At 33.1% G+C, this 22051-nt stretch overlaps 2 protein-coding genes across 2 annotated transcripts; one reads left to right on the top strand and one right to left on the bottom strand.

Moving 5' to 3' along the window:
* Nucleotides 1-2700: 2700 nt before the first annotated feature.
* Nucleotides 2701-3838, top strand: LOC143560434 (protein PLANT CADMIUM RESISTANCE 10-like). The gene is made up of 3 exons (XM_077048735.1): nt 2701-3124; nt 3223-3449; nt 3531-3838. Exons 1-3 carry the CDS (start codon nt 2935-2937, stop codon nt 3696-3698), a joined length of 585 nt encoding a protein of 194 aa, XP_076904850.1. The 5' UTR covers nt 2701-2934; the 3' UTR covers nt 3699-3838.
* Nucleotides 3839-18133: 14295 nt separating this feature from the next.
* On the bottom strand, nt 18134-21813 carry LOC143560453 (putative mediator of RNA polymerase II transcription subunit 26b). Its single transcript, XM_077048753.1, has 8 exons — nt 20863-21813; nt 20705-20773; nt 20501-20583; nt 19799-19973; nt 19658-19685; nt 19327-19571; nt 19145-19235; nt 18134-18543 (listed from the first exon to the last, which is right to left on the bottom strand). The coding sequence occupies exons 1-8, from the start codon at nt 21256-21258 to the stop codon at nt 18425-18427; spliced, it is 1206 nt and encodes a 401-aa protein (XP_076904868.1). The 5' UTR covers nt 21259-21813; the 3' UTR covers nt 18134-18424.
* Between the last annotated feature and the right edge of the window lie 238 nt (nt 21814-22051).

Below are 22051 nucleotides of genomic sequence, written 5' to 3'. Positions count from 1 at the left end.
CCCAACTAAATTCATCAAAGTGACATATATAAAATTAAATATTTAAAACGACGTTTATTCGGTCGGTTACCGGGCGGTGGTAAAACCAAAGCGTTGTTCCCGAGCGTCGAGGTGGTAATTTTGCGTTAATTCGGTCGGTTTCGTTTACGCTCTTTACGATATCGGAATTAAATCAAAAAACAAAAATAAAATAAAAAATTGAGGTGGACCGAATAGGGGTGCCATCGGTCGATAAAACTCGTGTGTTGGTAAAATCCGGGTGTTTCCATCATGTTCGTTACAGTTTTGGTCGGTTTAAGTTACGTTAGTTATGGTACCGAAACTAAAACAAAAAAAATTAATCGGTTACTGTTACGTTTCTTACGGCATCAAAATAAAAAAAAACAAATTCAATTGTAATCCCGCCACCTAGCCCAATCACGGGCTTGCGGCCGAGCGTCGAGACGGTAATTCGGCGTGAATTCGGTATGCCTCGATTACGCTCGTTACGATATCGGAAATAAAACAAAAACAAAAACAAAAAAAAGAAGTATAAAAATTGAGGTGGACCACTAGGGTGACGTTGGTCGATAAAACGCGGGTGTTGGTAAAACCCTGGCATTTCCATCATGTTCGTTAAAGTTTCGGTCGGCTTCATATACGTTAGTTACGCTACCAGAACTAAATATTCTTTTGGTGTTACGTCGATTACCACTACGTTTCTTATGGTATTAAAACTAACAACATAAGAAAAAATAAACAAATTTAATAGACTAATGTGGTACCGTAACTTGGCCCAATCATGGGCCTGCGGCACCAACATTGTCTGAAATCGGTCGATTTCGATAACGTTTGTTACGGTTTTGGAACTAAAACATAAGAAAAAAACAAAAAACAAAAAACATTGAGGTGGCCCAATGGGGGGACATCAGTTAATGAAACTCGGGTGTTGGTAAAACCCGAGCATTATCGGCCCCGGATGTTGAAGCGGTTAGGTTACGTGACAGTTTCAGTGCCAGAATAAAAACACAAAAAAGGGTGTTGGTGTAACCTGAGTATTTTCGGGCCGACATTAAAGCGGCTAGTCTACACGACATCGGCCTGTAAAAGAAACGAAAATACAATAAGAAAGTCAAATTTCAAAAATCAGAGAAAACAATAACAGAGTTTACAGTTGATCTTGTGGCACTGGGTCTTATTTACTCAATGTATATACAGAAAGGAAAAACAACATTAAAATAGTCAAATTGCAAGAAATAAAAAAAAACAATAAAAAATCTTAAATGTATTCATTCATTCATTCCGTCTCTCTATCATCAACCTGCTGCTGCTGTTGTTGCTGCGATCTATTTATTTATTTGATTGCCACCACTGCTCCTGAGGCTAGCGACTGAACAATTATCGTTTCAGGCAAGTTTTTATATATGTATGTCACTCAATTATCAATTTCATCCAACAAAAACTTACCAGACAGATTTTATCATCCCAATTCGACTCACCCTCACTTTTATTATAACCCTAGAACAATTAGACTCGTTCTTAAACACATAATAATAATAATTCATCTCAATTTTTTTGTTAATTTACTTCCATTTCTCACAATACCTTAATTCAGTTTGTGTTTCATTACATATTCAATAATAGTGTACTGTTTTACCCAATCACCTTCATCATTCTAGGGTTTTCAAAATTGGGGAAACTCTATTATTATTATTAGGAAAATTGGATTTTAATAATCCCAACTTAGTGCAGTTGGCCGATAATAATCCCAATTTTAAAAATAACTGTCACTGGTCCCAACTTTCACACTATTTGTTTTCATTAGACCTCCGTTAAAAAAAATTTAACGACGTTAAGTTTTTTTCAAATTTTAGATTGATATTTTAGGGCTTTTGATCAGAATGAGAATATGAATCGACTTATGTAAAACTTAACTCGAAATGGCGCTTTAAACAGTTTAATTTTTGTTAATTAAAAGTTTAAACATCGGAATTGAAGCATCATTTAGTCATTTGGACCCACCGTTTGATGGTAAGTTTTACATCATCGACTCGTATCCTCATTCCGAACAAAAGCTCTAAAATATCAGTTTGATATTTGGAAAAAACTTAACGTCGTTAAGTTTTTTTTTTTAACGGAGGTCCAATGAAAACAAATAGTGTGAAAGTTGGGATCAGTGACAGCTATTTTCAAAGTTGAGATTATTATCGGCCAATTGCATTAAGTTGGGATTATTAAAATCCAATTTTCATTATTATTATTATTATTATTATTTGTAATCAAGCCGAGAAGGGTGACCTCGGGCTCCAACTCAAAGTGGCTGGATCGAGCTCGACTCGTTAACTTTATCGAGCTCAAAAATCAAGCTCGTGCTCGGCTCGTTTAGAGCTCAAGTTGAGCTTGTTAACTTTTTTTTTTTTTTTGTTTATTTATATATTTATTTTACTGACATTGATATATAAACGACAAAAGTATAATTTTTAACATCAGTTTTTATAAAATTTATAACATTATATGTTTTATTTTGTTCCTTTTTTATCATGTTTTAAACAGTGGCGAAGCTTGGACATACACGTCGGTCGTTGAGGGGGGCGGGCTCAAAATTTCGGTCGGAAACGGGTAAATTTACACTATGTTAAGGCGGCCAGGGCCACTGGTTTTAAAGCTCGAGTGGCAGAATATATGTATTATTTTGGTATGCTATTATTATTAATATCAAAATATAGGGTTTAACATATACGGGCCGAGTCAGCTAGTTTAGATTCGAGCGAGCCGCGAGTTACAAACTTTTTGAACTGCCTTATTATTGTTATGGGGTGAGTTCATTGTTGTTAACTTGTTATGCATACAACCTCCAAAATAACATTGCTCATTACTCTTAGGTTATTACTTAAATAAAATTGTTTATGTTACCATAATGTAAATGCTTTGCTTCTTTATATTTTCAGACCAAAAATGAAAGAACAGAGTGGTTATATACCACCTCCTTACATTCCGCTAGGACAGTCGGATCAAGATGAGTCGGATCTAGAGAAACATATGCTTCCAGATCAATCGCCTTCAAAGAAAGAAACCGTTGATGGTGTCGAAGCCCCGGTTATGTGGTCTTCCGGAATATGTGCTTGTTTTGATGATTTAGAAAGCTGTATGTTAACTAACTTTATTCATTCGTTTTTATGAAATGTTGCTTCAGACCGACTGCTGACATGAAATGAATAAATACTTTAATTTGTGCTTAATTAGGCTTCGTGGGTACGCTATGCCCTTGCTATCTTTTCGGAAAGAATGCTGAGTTTTTAGGATCCAACACTTTCATGGGATCATGTACAACACATTGTATCATATGTGGTCTTGTTAACGCATGCTGCTGTCTGGCATCGGGGGGTCTGCTTCTTGGTTTTCCTGGCTGTTTTGCTGCGTGTTATGCGTGTGGCTACCGTAAAGCACTAAGGACGAAGTATAATTTGCAGGTATTTTTTTATGTTTGTTTAGTGTTTATAATCATATTTAGCGTATTAGCGGTTTAAAAGATATTGTTTGATATGTTGCAGGAAGCTCCGTGTGGGGACTTTGTAACACATCTTTGTTGTCATATGTGTGCCGTATGTCAAGAATATAGGGAGATCCGTGAACGGTCTGTGGATATAAACCCGAATGCAAACATGGTAGAGATTACAGCTCCTGAGGTCCAGTCGATGGATTTGGCTGTGCGTAAATGATCTTTGTTTTGTTTGTGTTGAATGATAGATTTTGATTTGACAACAGTGAAATGAAATGTGATACTTTGCTGATAGAATGCTGTTTATGGTTTTTCCCCCTGGTTTCTATGGGTTTATATATTATTTTAGATTTTTTTTTATCTACAATATATGAATAAGAATTATGGATGGAACAGTGTGATGAAGAGTTTGCAGAGCATGGAACTGAACTAACAAGGCAACACCCAAAAATTACAAGAAAAACTTACACCAACTTTGGCAAAAAAATACTAATTAAACGAGAGCGATTCTTGATCCAAAGATACACCGAACGCTTAATTTCGTGACTTTCGTCCAAAGTTTTGCTTATGGTCACCGATTTGTTTTCATTGATAGTTTCACTTTGGTCTCTTCCAAATACACCAACAAGCTGTGAAGATGTGAATGATCGATTATGAATGAAAATAGAAATAACTTTGGTCATCAAAACTTATTTGAAGGGTATAGTTAGGTTTTGAGTCACTTGCGATTTTAAACTTATTTGTTAGCATGTAACCATTGTTTTGGGTTAAAAAACGATGGTCTAAAACCATCATTTATTGAAATTTTCAGTTACATTTACCCACTCAACAGGTCTAACATAACTAAGATGTTAAAAAGCATGAACTAGGTGTGGCCCAAATGTTCATATAAAGCGGAATTCAGAGTCCGATGTTTTGGGTTTGCATTTAATTCGATTCCTTCACATGTAGGCAAGGTGGGTACCGTGGGTCGAAATAAAAATAATTAGCTCGGGATGGCGAGTAACGTTACAATAAGGGTGTTTCGAATTTAAAATGAGTAAAGTGCCTATAATATGATTTCATATGTTTCTTGTTAAAAGAAATATTATTATTATTATTATTATTATTATTATTATTATTATTATATGTGTGAAAAGACGACGTTTTCCCTGGCCACATCATTTTTTAATGGTCAAACGAGCGACTAACTTAACGAATTCACATTGCGAAAAAAATGCAGACTACAAGTGCTCATTGTGCACCTATAGTTTTATAAATATTTTGAACCCTCGTTGTTTTATAAAATTTCCATCACCATACCATCATACAATACACCTAATTTAAAAGTGAAGCCAAATGTATTCGGTTATTAATTTGATTTTCCCCAATTCATAATTTTTCAATGAGGAATTAAAATCGCAAATTCCTTGGAATCAAGCAAATTTCTAGCTGGTTTCTACCACATCGTTATACCAAACTTATTTACTTCTTTTGCCATTTCATTTCACTTCCAAAGCGTATAAGACAACAGGACATCAAGAAATTAGACAACAATTGTGTTGATGGGGAAGAATCTATACATAAAGGGGTTGTGTTTGATTGATTAAAAAGGTTAGTGTAGCATCTTCTTTAAAGATTATGTATCCACCATGAATAAATATAATTGGTTCTCATATAAAATAGTGATTAAAAGGGTTAGTATAACATCATTGCGTTAGGATAATGTGTTTCTCAGTACATAATATTTGTATGCTAACTCAAAATGATAGGATGGTATATTCAGATAATTGTGACAACATTCACAAAAAAATGATAACACATGAAGGTTTTTTTTTTTTTTTTTGTTTGTGCAGTTTTAATGCTAATTGAGAAACTTTTTTCACAATTAAGGCTAGGGTTGAATAATGCAATCTCCGTTAGTAATGGAATGTACGAGAATGTAAGATTCAATGGAATGTATAGGTCGCCGTTAGTAACAACGACTTCTGTCATGTTTTTGTCAAGTTGCCATTAGTAATGGACGTATATGCCAAGTTAGCATTAACAACGGAAATTTTTGATAAGTTGTCAGGCTATGCGTAGTGGAGGGGCTACAATTTGGGGCGTTTTGCGTCGTGTGGCGCCCAGTCAGCAAGGAGTGATAATTTGTTTTTGGGGGTGTAATGGTGTAGGGGCTACAACTAGTAATCTATCTATTCTAATAAAAGTCTACCTATTTTTGCCACCTGTCATCCTCATAGCCCTCCTCACATATTTTTCACTTATTTTAATATATGGCCCTTATATTTTAAGTTATATCAATATATGAATTCAAGTTTGTTTTTCTTATATGTAAATCCTAATTGATTCATTCATTAACATTAATTGTGAAATAAGAAAATAAGGAAATATTAAAATTGACGTTACAAGTTTGTTAGAATATAATTTTAAAGTCATAGGTAATTGCAAATTAAAGCAAATAAATTTGCATTATTGTCAAAGAATTTGAATTTGTATGATAAACTATAAATTGTCTTTTAAACTGGGATTCGAGCAACAGTGCATAACTTTTTATATAAGATTGGTTTCAAATTTGGATTTAAAATCTTCTCATATGCATTTAAAATCGGGAAAATGTGTATTTTCTTAATTTTCTCCAAACGTTTTGTATAAATATTGCAAACATAGAGAATACCTATTATATATCTTGGTGTTTAGTATTAAATTATTGAAGTTGAATTATATATTTATAATCTATATGTATACCGACTTACTATATGAAGTATATGTCAATTATTTATATGATTTTTTTGTGTAGTATAAAGAGTTTTAGCAATAAGAAATTAATATTTAGTTTTCAATATGTTCTTTTATAATTCAGACCAAAATGCTTCTAAACATATATTTTCACATTAATTTTTTAAAAAATAGTTAATCCGGTTAAAAGCTATTTACCATGCTTCCAACAAATCTGAAATCTTTGTTTTTTTTTCTATAAGTATTTAATATATATATATACATATATATGTCGATTAATTAAATATTCCAACAACTCTCATAAGATTAACAAATGATAGATGATTAGTATTCAAAATTTAAGCATTCATAATCCAATACTTTCAACTATTATAAATATGAACCACTACATTCACTTTATGCAACTTTAAATCTTTTATTATTCTACTAACTCAGAATAATCACTTTTATTTGAACATAATATGTCTTTGTCAATTTACATTAATATGAAATGAAAAAAAAAATCATTTTGTTATATTTTAATTTCCGGTTTTATATGTTGCTTGATTATACAATTATTAATTGTAAAATATAAAATCAAGTAAATATTTGTCATACACAGAATATTAATGACACCAAATTTATCATGACTATATCATCAAAATTCTGGTAATCTGGTTTTTTGGATAATCATGTTTTGGGATAAATATGATCATATGATCTCAAATGACATTATATATATTAATTGATTAACATGTATGATATTTTATGTGTAAGAATATTTTTTTTTAGTTTCATGGATATATTATCATTTATCTAGGGTTGGTATGTACTTGAAGAATCTTATTGATCACACGGATAATTATACGTAGCGATATCATGGGTTATAAACATACCTATATGCTACCTTATTAAGAGTTATAAGTAGGCATGGATAAAGATTTGATTTGTGATAAACACAGACAATCACAAATGTAGTGTACATAGACTGTTTTATTTATTTTATAATTTTGGTTATGTAATTTTAATGTAAATTGTAACTGTATAAAATATATGACCATTTTATTAACTATATTCCACTTAATGGTTGGTTAAAATACAAAATTTTCATCAATTACTCGTGTAATACACAGGCCTCAAACTAGTATTATATATATATATATATATATATATATATATATATATAAAACACACCATCCATACATGCCGGCCCCACCACCCTCTTCTTCCAGGCGACGAGAAGACCTCGCCCCCGCCCCTTTTCGCCCAAAAATCGCCCAAGAGGGCGGTGTCCGCGCCCCTTCGCGCCCAAAATCGCCCAAATTGTAGCCCCACTACACATGGCCAATTAGTAATGACATTTTCTAAAAGCAACTATCACATCAGTCATTTCTCTTTCTATTTACTTAAATGGGTAGGTAAATAAATGCATCATTAAATTGTTTAAAGAAAAACAAATAAATGATAAATAAAGGCATTCATGATAAATAAATGACTCATAAGAAACTATCTAATTATATTAGATGTATGCATATTTTTACCAAATCATGTAATTATATCATCTTTTTAATATTTTTATGAAACAAATTATGTTATCATTTTAGATGATAAGTTTAATCAATTCTTTTTATATATTCATCCAATTATGAGTGGATGACTGACTAAAATAAAATTAAACAAAAACATGTTTGTAACCGACTTACAATTGGTGAACCAAGCTGATTGCTCAACTTAAATTCCATGTCATATTTCTCTTTTCTTTTTAATTCCACCTAACAATCAATATAAGTAGCTGGAGTAGGAGGACCAATATTTTAAAAATTCACCATCCAACTAATACTCCATAACTTTCCTACCATCACTTTCATCATTTGTTTTGCAAATTTATCGTTACTAATGGTGATTTGCTACACCGATGGACCCCTCAACAACGATTTGTTGTTTCTTAGCGGAGAGCACAAGGTGTTGCTAAAACTTTGGTTTTAATGACACTGTACGTATATCACATTTGCTTTGCACACACTTAGTGCCATTTAGTACTTGTACCAATGTATTTAACTGCACATTTGTAGTGGCACGTTTGTAGTGGCACACTGCATATACCATATTTTCTTGGCAAAATTTATAGTAGCATTAGCATTTGTGTCACGTAAATTTAGGGTTCTAATGTCACTTTGTATGTGTCATAGTTATTTGACACACATTCCTGTACCGACTGAAATACTGGTTGTGACCATTGCAGAATTTTATACTAATAATCATTGGCATTCAATCAAATTTTGTTAACTCTTTGATAACTAAATTGCAATCATTGTTACCGTTTCCATAAATTGCAGTTATTGCAATAATCAAACTGTTATCAACAGTCAACAACATGTGAGCATAAACAATAGTAGTCCATAAGGGTGTAAACGAATTGAGCTGCTCGTTAGCTCTTGAGATCGGCTCATTAAGCCATCTTAAATGAGCTAAAGCTTTTGCATATCAAGCTCGAGCCGGCTCATGAGTCAAAACGAGCTTTTTTATTTACATACACCTGCTACTGATCAGTGTCATGAAATTGTCCATGAAAGAAAAATATAAAATCATGTTCTATTCGTTAATTCTTCAGCAAAAAGAAAATGAGTTCTATCCAATAAAACTTAGTCTAAAAGTTTCTGCAAACAAAAATTATCAAAATTTTGATTCAATAACACTCACGAGGAATAACAATTTAAATTAGCAAATTCAGCATGTTCTTGATGACAGGTCAAAATCTGCAATGTCAACAGTAGTATAAAAGATAATCAAATATAACTAACTAACTAACTACATAAGCCAAAATAAACATGAATAACAAACAGCTCCACATCCATATATTTGAGCTAGGGGCCGGGCCGGGCCGGTAACTAGTAAGATTAATAGATAGTGGCTCCGTCTCAAGTACAGTTTTAACAATGTTTAGTTTTGTAAAATTTTTAGTTAAGTTGATTGCCTGGCACTTATTTGCAAAAAGAAAACATGTATTTGAAAACACAAAACAATAACTTTTTGGTTCATGTCTTGTTATTGTTTTCACTTTTTAGTCCCAAAAACAAGCCGAGACACCCACTCTTAAGACTCTATTAACCATAAAGACTTGATATACATACATACATACATACCATTACTGAATCAAAGATGATATGGTTATTTGGCTTAACGGGTCATAAAAGTGAAGGGAACTTACTACATGAACCATGGCCTCGTTTGACCCCTCATCCTCCTTGTCTTTGGAATCTTTTCCAGAACCTAACATATATAAAATTTATTTTTATTGAATGATCATCAAAGATATCATCATATAATATATATGGGTAAAAGAGGAACTTACAACAACTATACAGATGAAGCTGCATGTCAGGGACATAGTCCTCATCTTTATTATCATAACCTAGCATTTATTTACATGCATATATCGATTGAATCAAATACAGCCTTTTCTGAAACGAACATTCCCCGTCCCAACCCAACCCAACCCGTGCTTTGGTAAACCGCTCATCACCTACAATAAATAACATTTATATATAATAATTAAGATGATGATACGGTGGTGGCAATTTCAATAGATTAATATCAGTGACTTGCTATTCTTCACTCCGGTAGACGGTAGTTAACAAAATTAGGATATGTGGTTTATGTCAGTTACATTTTCCAGTTGAATAACATCACTTCATGACTCCTTTACCACACCAATTTTTAGAAACCCGTCAATTAAACCGTATCCATTGACTGCAGAATTTAGTGCATATTTTATGTTACTATATCTTTTTTGTTACTGCAGTTTTTTTTTTTTTGGTTATCTCCGCCATGAGTATGAAGTCCCGCTACAATGGTACCAAGCCATGGTGGATCATCAGGTAAATCTTGCAGCTGATTTGGAATCTAAAGCTCTCCAAACCAAGTAATTAATCTCTTGTGTTATTTACATGGATGACTGATACCTTTGGGATGTGTGAAATTGGACATTTGTTTATCATCATAACATAAAAAATAGTTGATAAGTACAAGAGAATCTTGAATTTTATGTTGATGAAAAAGGTAGCTAAGGAAACAAAATTGAATTAGGTCTATTATATGCACATAACCTTTAGTTGTTTTAGAATAGAACTTTGAACGCTAAAATATACAGTTATGAGATTTTTAGTCCCCATAACTAGAATAGAGATTTATTACAGTTAGTATCTGTTTATTGCCTTTTTTAAATGGTGTTATATTAAAAGTGTTTATTTACTTCTTTTAAAATGAAATAAGCCAGATTATAGTATATCAAGTCAAAATTAAACAGGTCTACAACAGCAATCACACAGGGTCACTGTCCCGGTCTAATTGGGTCGATCTTTAAAAGGTCGAGTTTCGTTCGGCTCAAAAATGGTTTAGAACGAAGAACTAACCTCATTTATGAAGAAAGATGAGGTTAGTTAAGACACGTAAACCTGAACGCATTACCCTAACACAACCCGTTAAGAAGTTTCAGTTATGTTCGGGGGGAAATGGTTCAGATTGAAATAGGAACTAACCTCAGTTTGGAGGAAAGATAAAGTTATTTAAAACACGTGAACCTGAACACAACCCGAGTATTCACAGGTTGACCCCGTAGAGATTTTTTTTCTATGTACTAATTTCTGTTTTATATTTCAAATTTTAATAGATAACGGAATTTTAGTGGTTTGGATGATGAAAAATGTGTGTATTTCCAGTTTCCACATAATATAGAAGTTGTGGTAACTTTTTTTGGTGTTGACTCGAAACAATTATTTTCACTATGGACTATTTTACTCATGAACACATGGGACTTAAAACTTCGAAATTTAAATTGAATACAAGCTCATCCATAATCCAAATCTAAATTCAAACTTGACATTGCAACCCTACAAGTTTTAAACTTCCCTTTTAAAATTGTGAAGCTTGAAATATGGTACCACTTTGACTTTTGATTTTGTCAATTATTACTTGCAGATGGCTAATTGATGTATTAATCTTCAGGCTGACTTTTTAAATTTGACCTGTTATTTTCTAATAGCACCATCAACTGAATTATCAATTTAGCCAAGTTGAGTTCGGGACTTGATGTTATTGAATTTTGAATGCCGAATTATATGCTACACACTACTAATGTGTCCATGAATTCATGTCCATGAGAGTTTAAGTGACACACAAACAACTGTGTTTGTCTATGCATGTTTGCCACACACCACTGTGCAGGCCTAAATTTACATATGTTGAAGTTAAAGACTAAGTTAGACATTGCAGTTGCGTACAATATCACATAAGTATACTAATGTCTCTATATATGTACAGATATTCTATCACTGCACCCGCGATTCAGTACAAACTATTGCTACTGTCTTTAATGACACAATGGCTTTGTTCACAGGTCAAACATATGACAACATTATAAAATTAAAAAAAAACGAGATATACACCGACCCAATAATAATTGATTTAATATATTACTATTATTATTATTATTATTATTATTATTATTATTTATTTCAGTGTTTTTTTTATAAAAGGCAGGAATTTATAGCAAGAGTTTCAGGTTAGCAACTTAGCAAGAAAGTGACCTTCGGAATATGTAGCTACAGCTAAATGGCAATGGTATTTCTTTTTTAGGTCCAGTGACTACTTTTCAACTTCATATTCTACATGTCTCTCAATTTCTGTTATGGTTTTATAACAAATAATGATGTTTATTTATACTTTTTACTTTAAAGTTTGACTTGGTTGCATGTGATTTACATGTAGATTCCTACCCGCACGGTTGAAGCAAGACTAGATATTTGGTTTCTACTGTTGGCCGTTTTCGGGAACCCAAGGTGCAAACTAACAAGGTATACATATATAGAAGTAATTCAACAAATGTTGGTTCATGTGGTGAATATACGAACTTAGATAAATTACTTGTAGAGTTGTAGTTGTGGCAATACAGCCGGGTCGGGCCCGTTAGGTTATTTGTGTTCTTTTGTAAATGTAACATTAATGTTGTACATAAAGAATTTTATAGAGAACAATAACTTGTACTTGTAGCTATATTATTGTAAATTGTAAATCTAATATTAGTACGTAAATTTTATTTGTAAAATATTCAAATATAATATGTATAGATTTATTATTATTTTTTCTTAATTTATGCAGTTTTTGTACCCAACCCCGTGTAGTACACGGGTTTATAACCTAGTATATATATATATACCCCAACCCTTATTATCGGATCCCTTATCGCGCACGTAAAACATACATGTGTTTACATTTTTTTTTTCATGAATCAATATACAAATTAGGTGCACATGTTTCCCAACACGTATAAAAACCTTGCCGTTTTTAAATCAGGCTCGGTACGTCTTCCCTCCGACTACTACATTTCTTTCATATATCTTGTAAGGCCCATATCCGACTACGACGGTGATATCCTCAGATCGAGTTCGTTAATCATCCGGATTTGTGGTTTTGGGATTTTTGATGTTGATAACAAGTTTTCAGTCAAAACTATTAGGAAGCATATTGACGCCGTGACGTACATTACGTGATTGGGTCTCTGTATGTTACGCGGTGGAATAGATTGGTTCCCATAAAAGTAAGCATTATGGGTTGATGCATTTGTCATAATCGGATGCCTTTGCGAACCAATTTAGTGAATAGGGGTATAGATGTCCCTTCGGTTCTTTGTCCTTTTTGCCTTAACTCGGAGGAGTCTTCAGGTCATGTTTTTGGTGCATGTGGGGTAGTGACTAGAGTATGGAACACCATATGTAAGTGGCTTGATTTGCCTTCGATAGAAGACTTTTCTTTTTGGGGATCTTGATATGGCTCGACATGCTTTTAGTTACTAGTAAGAAGCGGAAACTAATTCACGGTATTATTCTCCCCGTGTGATGGACCATCTAACTGACTTGAAATGAAGTTGTTTTTCAAACGGGAGTTAGCAGAAAAGCTCTCATTTTCAACTCTCTTCTAATTTATTCGTTTTCATGGATTACAAATAGAGATAATAAAAGTATTATTAGTTGGACCGAGTGGCTTAAAAATCCTATTTTTGTAATATAACTGTTTTGTTTTTGTTGCTAGCTTTTGCTAGTTTTGGTTCAATAAAAGCTATTCTAAAAAATTAATTTAAAACAAACAGATTGTTGTTAATACTTAGTAGGTTATTTTAGCAGAAATCACAAAATACAGCATGCATCATGACATGAACTCTCACTATTTACATATATTAAAGATATCGAAATACAAAAAACGAAAGATTCTAACCTCACATGTAAGACATACGGATGCCTTTGAACACCTCGCCAGACCTAACCGAACCTGACCCGCGCGTTTGCAACTGGACTGACATCTAGCAAGATTCAAGTTATGGTTGCTTTGACATGTATTGTTTTGTTTCTCACTAAATTATTTGTATTGCACATGTAATTTGTTTTTTTCAACCTACTCATTTAACTCATTCATTCAACTTCAACCACCCGTGAGTAAAGAGAAAGAATTGATGTGATAGTTGTTTTTTCAGAAACTGTCATTATTAACGACACCTTGGCAGAAATTGTCATATTCAACGTCAAGTTGTCAGAAATTTCCATTGCTAACAACAACTTGTCAGAAATATTTATTGCTAATGGCAACTTGACAGAAATTTCCATTACTAATGACAACTTGACAAAAACATGGCAGAGGTCGCTGTTACCAAGGGCGACTTATGCATTCCCAATATTTGAATCTTATATTCCCTGATCAACCCTATGAGGTTCTTCAAGTTGCCATTATTGACAAAGATTGCATTATTTTTGAAATCTTACTAACCTCAGTTTTAGTTGTGAAAAGGGTTTATCAATCAGCTTTAGTTCTGCAAAAAAAAAAAACTGAAAGTTATCTAATTGAATCATGATCTTTTTAATTAATAGACAAAACTTTTACATAATACAGAACAAAGGTCAACTGGTTTACTGCTCAAATTCATCTCCTTCAGACTCTTGTGCATTATTATCAGTATCATCATCAAAGTCTTCTTTGTCATTCTCAACTATTGTTTTCCCAATCACAATAAGGTTGCTGTTTATCTTCCGGATGTCATTGTACATTTGTACTGCAATAATAAATCATCACATATATTATCAGTAAATACTAATATATGTGTGACCGATCTAAACGCAAGGCCAATTTAAAGCATCCTGAAGTTGTCATCGTGCTGAACTGTGAACTTGAAACAATCATGAGCTTTGGGTTGTAGTTTCCATATCTAATGACCATGCCATTGCAGTTTATTCCCAGCATTGCTGTCATTACCTCATCGAAAAATATTGTGTTTGTTGTTGAGCTGTTGTCGGTAATGGTGACGTTGAAGCAGTACCTGTTGTGCAGTTTTTAGTAGTATATGTGTGCAAATCTAATTTCAAGAAGGACGAGGCATAAATGTTATGTTATTTTATAAGGCGACTTCTTAACGTCCCTATTATGACTTGTTTAACTTTTTTTTTATTACAATGTGTCAACCTATTTGACTCGTTTAGGTAAATGTGTTACACACATAGTAATTGAAAATGCCGCGAAGAGATTTAAGATTGAACATATGTACTTTTGTTTAAATATGTTATATCCTTAGTGGCTGCTAGCTAGAGTATTAAAGCATATTCTCCACCAAAGAATATTGCTCTTCGTTATGACACTAATGTTCCACAAGATGTTCCAGAAATCATGTATAGTAAAGATTCTGTGAGTAGTTTAAAAGCAATAAAATTAATATAAAAGGAGTTTACTAAAGCTATAATGGGTATAAAACTATAATTGTGTGCTTTCTTATACATAGCATGCATTAATATAGAATATTAATACTAATATGAAATTGAACGTGCCAACAGTTGGATATATAAAATAAAGAGATTTTGTGATACTCGAGACAGATGACTTTAAAAATATGATTTTATGTTTTATATAATTGTGCACCGAATTTTTTAATACAAGCAAATAAGCAATGTCTTATTGTCTTGTACATAACACATAGCATACCCATTTATAATTTGTTAGTAAAAGATATGGTTTTTAATTTTTATGATACCCTTGGCCGGGCATCCTTCTAGATTAAAATGTAACGGTGCGAGGTGAAGTTTCACAATTTCGAAGAGTGTCTTGGCCCGCTTCACATACTCTTAAAAGTTGGATGACTTAGAACTTGACAGAGCGCCTTGGGGTGAACTAGTCAATACGTTTTGGGAATTTTTTTTAATGACGGTGCTTTTACAAATAAGTTTTCAAAAATGTATACTTTTCTAAAGACTTTCACTTTTTATGTAACCGTGGTCTAAAACCATGATGTGTGTATCAAGAGATAATCATTTGAAATAAACAAGTTAAAAACATACCATGGTCTAAAACCATGGTCATGTTATATAGAAGCAAACGGTGGTCTCAAAGCACATACTCCACTAAAAGTGTGCAGTATGTGGTTTGAGACCACGATTTGCTTCTATTTACACCTAACCGTGGTTTAAGACCATGATATGTTTTAAAAAAGTGTCATTCCTTTGTTTCGGACCTTGTTTGTTTATTCCAAATGATTGGATCCAATATGGTTTGTTTCTATTTACACCTAACTATAGTTTGAGACGTTGATATGTTTTAAAAAAGTGTCATTCTTTTGTTTCAGGTCTTGGTTTTGTTTAATCTAAATGACCGGATCCGACACGTATCTGAATATTTGATAGAGAACAACACAAACTGTGGTTTGAGGACATGGCTACACTAAAAGTGAAAGGCTAAAAAAGTTATATCATTTCTGGAAGGTTATTTGTAAAAACAAAAACCACATTTTGGGAAAAAGAGTTGGCATGGAGAAAACATAATAATAACAAATTCACTAAAAGAGTTTCTTAACTCTAGTGTATCACATTCAATTCAGATTAAGAGCATTCTTATCTAACCCTTTTTTTTAAATTTAAAATTACATTAAAACACACTACATTTTATCTCTCATTTCAATTAAATAATATTTTTTTATACCTTTATCATTACCATTTTTCTTTCCTTCAACTTTCAAAATATTAAAAATTTATAATTTGTGAACAGTAGTTTTTCAAATATATAGAAAAATCACTATGTTTTCTAAAATATAAAAAATTTTCGCTCACAACACCTCAAATCGCTCTCTAAATTATAAAAACACCCCCTCACATAATATGGGGGGTTGGATGAGAATGCTCTAAGACCCTAACCCATTTTGTACTTCAAAAAAAATGCATGAAGGAATATTCAATTAACCCCTAAGTTTACACAAGGTCACTTAGTTTCTTTGATTTCACAGTCTCAGTCTTCTTCCTTGTTAGCTTTTCTAACCAAGCACACAAATTCAGAAATCTTTTTGACTTCTAAGTTTGACCTAACTTCCTCTTTTGACCAGAATTTTATCCAAGTCTACTCAAATGACTGAAAATACCCTCCAACTTTCCCTTTTTTTTGAACACAAATTCAGAAATCTTTTTGATTTCTAAGTTTGACCTAACTTACTCTTTTGACCAGAATTTTAACCAAGTCTACCCAAATGACTGAAAATACCCTCCAACTTTCCCTTTTTTTTGAACACAAATTCAGAAATCTTTTTGACTTCTAAGTTTGACCTAACTTCCTCTTTTGACCAGAATTTTAACCAAGTCTACCCAAATGACTGAAAATACCCTCCAACTTTCCCTTTTTTTTGAACACAAATTCAGAAATCTTTTTGACTTCTAAGTTTGACCTAACTTCCTCTTTTGACCAGAATTTTAACCAAGTCTACCCAAATGACTGAAAATACCCTCCAACTTTCCCTTTTTTTTGAACACAAATTCAGAAATCTTTTTGACTTCTAAGTTTGACCTAACTTCCTCTTTTGGCCAGAATTTTAACCAAGTCTACCCAAATGACTGAAAATACCCTCCAACTTTCCCTTTTTTTTGAACACAAATTCAGAAATCTTTTTGACTTCTAAGTTTGACCTAACTTCCTCTTTTGACCAGAATTTTAACCAAGTCTACCCAAATGACTGAAAATACCCTCCAACTTTCCCTTTTTTTTTGAACACAAATTCAGAAATCTTTTTGAGTTCTAAGTTTGACCTAACTTCCTCTTTTGACCAGAATTTTAACCAAGTCTACCCAAATGACTGAAAATACCCTCCAACTTTCCCTTTTTTTTGAACACAAATTCAGAAATCTTTTTGACTTCTAAGTTTGACCTAACTTCCTCTTTTGACCAGAATTTTAACCAAGTCTACCCAAATGACTGAAAATACCCTCCAACTTTCCCTTTTTTTTGAACACAAATTCAGAAATCTTTTTGACTTCTAAGTTTGACCTAACTTCCTCTTTTGACCAGAATTTTATCCAAGTCTACCCAAATGACTGAAAATACCCTCCAACTTTCCCTTTTTTTTGAACGACCAGCGAATCCTTTAAATTGGCTACATCAAGATACACTCGTCTTTCAATCCTGGAAAAACCCTCACCTAAGCCAAACGTTCGTGAACACTCGCCCGAAGGCACGACAGTGTGTTGAGATAAAACTCGTTCGCTTCAAGGATCCAACTAGTGAAAGTCATCCACTTATGAAGTCTCCCATCATTACCCTAACACCTCTAAAACTGAATGTTAAGGGCAGAAATCGAAATATGATCACATGAAGCACCAAGTCTCTCCAACTTTCTAAATGTGTTATCAGGAAATTAAACCCTTAATTAACACATGAATTGGTCTTAACTCTTAAACATTATTACATATTTAAGTGATGCAAACAAAACCCTTCATGTAACTTAAACATGGGTAGTATGATTTAACAACAGGCCTGACAAAATTATAATCAGGGCAGATGCACATATGTTACAAGTTAAAACTATTATAGTTCTAACTATTATAAAAATAAACACATGTCATCTAAAAATCTTTTAATAAAAATAAATAACCAAAAAAAACTATGAAAACTAAGTTGACTTCACTCAACTTGCAAGATGTTTCCATGCACCAAAAGAAAGAATGTCACATATCACATGTTCATATGCAAGTTATATATAAAAAAAAAGTAAAAGACCAAACATTTTGGTTGACTAATAATTAGTCCAGTTTCTATCAGCTAAACTCTGGCACTTCAAAGTTCAATTTACCCATAAAAAGTCTCCTTAATCTTATTAAGTTTGTTTACACTTGAAGAATCTAAACAAAACTCCATCATCGTTATCTACCAGCCTTTATTTCTTGACACCGTTATGTTTTATCAACGATGTCTGTTGTGGTTGCTCCCGGGCCTGCCATTATGTTGATTTCTTACAGGGACGCCCTTGGGCTTTGGCAGATCATGCAGCTCCATTACTTGTATTGTCCTTTGTTTCTTTGCTGTTCAAAACAAACACCGCCATCAACGACATGCAAGTCTAATAAATAATTTTTCTTAGAGGTGGCTAAATTGTGCGCCGGGTTGCATGAGTAAGAAGTCAAAATAGATACTTTTTTGTGCAAGTCGAATTAGGTTGGGCCTAGGTTATGGGTTAAAAAAACAGGTCATGTTTGGGTTGACCACAGTTAAACAGGTTGACCTACTAACCCCTAACCCATATTTTTACAACCCGATAAATAAGTTTACAACTTGATTATTACCACCAACCCGTCAACCTGTTTGACACATTTAGATAAAGTTAAACAAGTTGTGTTCGGGTTACACGATTTTAAGGTTGATGTTATTGACACAATAAATATATGGGTCGTGTTCGGGCCAAACATTTCAACCCGCCAACCGAACATGATTGACAGTTTGACACTCCTAATTGGGTCAAACACTTTGATTATCCATATGGTTACAGTCTTACAGAATAACCTAACTTTCTTTATTAAAGCGATTACTTTCTAATGTTACATATTTGAGTAAAATCCACACATTTAGAGGCATACGGGCCGAATCCACACATTAATCAAATTATTCAAAGAAAGAAGCACAAACCGTTTTCCGCTTGTTGATACCGTTCCTGAAGCTTTCTTTTTGCTGCTTCAAATTTGTCTTGACCCATTGCCTCCCCTGACACCTTTTGTTTCTGTTCATTAAATTTAAAACAATTATTGTCAGGTTAATAATAATAATAATAATAATAATATTTTTTATTATTTTCTTAAGTCAGAACTCACGATTTGTTGTGGAGGTCTCTTTGGAACATTTTGCAACTTTCTTTCCACGTTGGGTTTGACCCATTGACCCGGTCCAGACTCAGGAACCGTAGGATTGATTGGTTTCACAATGGTTGGTTGTTTCTTCTTCATCAAACCAGAATCAGGCTCGGCTTTACGAACCGTATTTGTGACATTTGACGGTTTTTGCTGTTTCGGTTTTGGCGGGCTTTGGTTCTTGTTGAATCCCCCACTGTTTCCCGGATCTGAAACAATGGAAAACATGGAGAATTCAATAACAAACCGAGTAACAAAAACTTAACAAATGTCGGTTTTAATAAATTCAACTTACTTCCATACTCATCCATTCCATCAAAGAACTTCAAACGCCAACGGTCAAAAAACAAGCATTGTTAATAATTAGTCAACGTAAAGACAAAAGAAAGGTTTTTAACTAAATCAGGAAAAAAAAAACAAGATTAGAGTTTTATACCTCGGATAGTTCCAAAGACCCGTGAGGGTATAAGAAAGTCAAATCATCTAAAGGCGGAGATGGAAGGCCTTCTTCTTCATCAAGAACGGACGGGTTGATTGAGTCGGGTGTAGCTTCAGAAACTATTGTTTTCTCAGCAGCCGCCACATATTCATCCACCAAAACCTTCCAAGATCTGCATTTTTTTTATCATTTATTAGATATACATTATAACAAGAAAGGTAAATAATAACTTTTGCAAGCATATAAATGTTTATGCGAAAGGGCGTTTAGATATGCATTTTGAAAGTGGTTGTATGATATTCAATTATCCGAATCAGATAACCAACCCTAAACCCTAATAAAACAGATTTGACCGTTAGTGTTTGGATTTTGTTACGCCTTTTGAACTTGTAATGATTAGATGATCAGACATGTGAGTTATTGTAAAGAACTTGCTAAATGAGGGTAAAAGTCTTTAAATTTATGTATAAAAACGTGCGCTTTACTCTTAAAGTCACGTTAATCATACGCAAAAGCAGAAATTATTGCAACTTCAAGTCACATTAATCAACAAGTAAGTTAGGATGAGCATCTATACTCCAAAAGATCATATAACATGCACATAATCCATGTGAACTAATGGCAACTATTTTATTCCTTCATGATAGGAATTAAGTCACATTAATATTATTTCAAAACTAAAGTAAGGGAAATCCATACCCGATGAGTGTCTTTGCAATGCTACTAACGTCCTTCGACACATGCTTGCGAATACTATTAACAGATTTTCCAATCTCAGTTGCCTGAAGTAAAATTAACATCCATAACAACAACAAACAACACAAAATTAACTAAAGTCAACTTAAAAAAGATTAAAGCTCGGTTAAGTTATAGTCATATTTATATTTATATTTATATCCAAACCTTGAGAGTTTCCACAGATAAATCCATCAACTGAAGCTTCCTCAATGAGTTGTACAACACCGATTCAGACTGACAACAACAACAACAGCAACAACAAAGATTTAATCAAACATTTTTTTAACTAAAATTAATAAAAAGTTTAAGGAACACGAAAAAACCTCATCTTGATAGTTGTCAACAATCTCTTTAATCCTCATAACCTCACCAAACACAAGGGACTCCTCTTCCATCGCATCGTTCAACGCCTCCGCAACTTCATAATCGTAATCACTAACTTGATGCTTACCACCAACACCATTAACCTCCTTATTACCATCACCATCTTGGTGTTCATCAACCACAGGAACACCCAATTCAACCTTATCACACCCAAAACACTTGATCAATTTACAATTAAACAAAGTTTGAGCAATCCCATCTCTCTTAACTCTGAACTCTTTCGGGTAATCAGAAGCAGCAATCACAATTGCCTTTTCAATTGTTTCAAATATATCCCCTTTAGAGTTCTTAAAATACTCCCTCCAATAACCCATAGCAGATTTAGAAGCTGCCATTGTAACTATTAACTATTATATTAACTAACCACCAAATTCAAATCAAAATCCAAAAAGATTGAAAACCGACTTCTTATTTCGATCTTTGAACTCGACCCAGTAACCAAAATCCAAACTTTAACCCGATTCGATCGAACCCTAAATTGATGAACAAATTAGGGTATAACAGAAGAATGCAATAACAATCGAATCGAACAAACTTACAATTGACGTTAATTGATTGTTCAGTTACGTCTACAATCAATCCGATTGCAGAACTGATAACGAAACCGATCAGATTATATCAGAAAGTTGTCAGATTTATGTAAAAACGCCGAAAATCGATGAATTTGTATAGAAAAAAAAAATAAAAAATAAGTCTTGTTTAGCGTTATAATTATGGTGTAAAATGAAAATCTTGAATAACCCAGATGGGGTTTATGCAAGAACCGATAAGAAGATCGAAATCGATTATTATTGTTGTTGTTGTTGTTATGATTATTTGGTTGAAGAAGAAGAAGAAGAATAAAATATATTTTGGTAGACTTTGTGGTGTGTTGTGTGTTGAATGTTCAATTGAGGGGGGCTGGAAATGAGAGGAGTATTATTCGATTTGGGCAGGTGAGACAAAACAACGCAAAGTAGTGAAAAGTGGTATCAGTTGCAGAACATTTTTACCCTAAGTTTTCATCCGGTTCCTCGTACTTTAGGTTTTTTTGTAACTTTTTTGGTTGAATGTAGTCAACTCTTTGACCTAAAGGTATATATGACTTTATGTTAGATTTGTATCAAATGGGAGTTTGGATTTCGGATG

The sequence above is a fragment of the Bidens hawaiensis genome, unplaced genomic scaffold, assembly GCF_021521415.1.
Source record: "Bidens hawaiensis isolate Kalapana, Puna unplaced genomic scaffold, B.hawaiensis_p1.1 tig00020332_1, whole genome shotgun sequence".
In the NCBI taxonomy this organism is placed as follows: domain Eukaryota; kingdom Viridiplantae; phylum Streptophyta; class Magnoliopsida; order Asterales; family Asteraceae; genus Bidens; species Bidens hawaiensis.
Note: the sequence above shows the minus strand (reverse complement) of the source record. Positions and strands in the feature narration are given on the sequence as shown.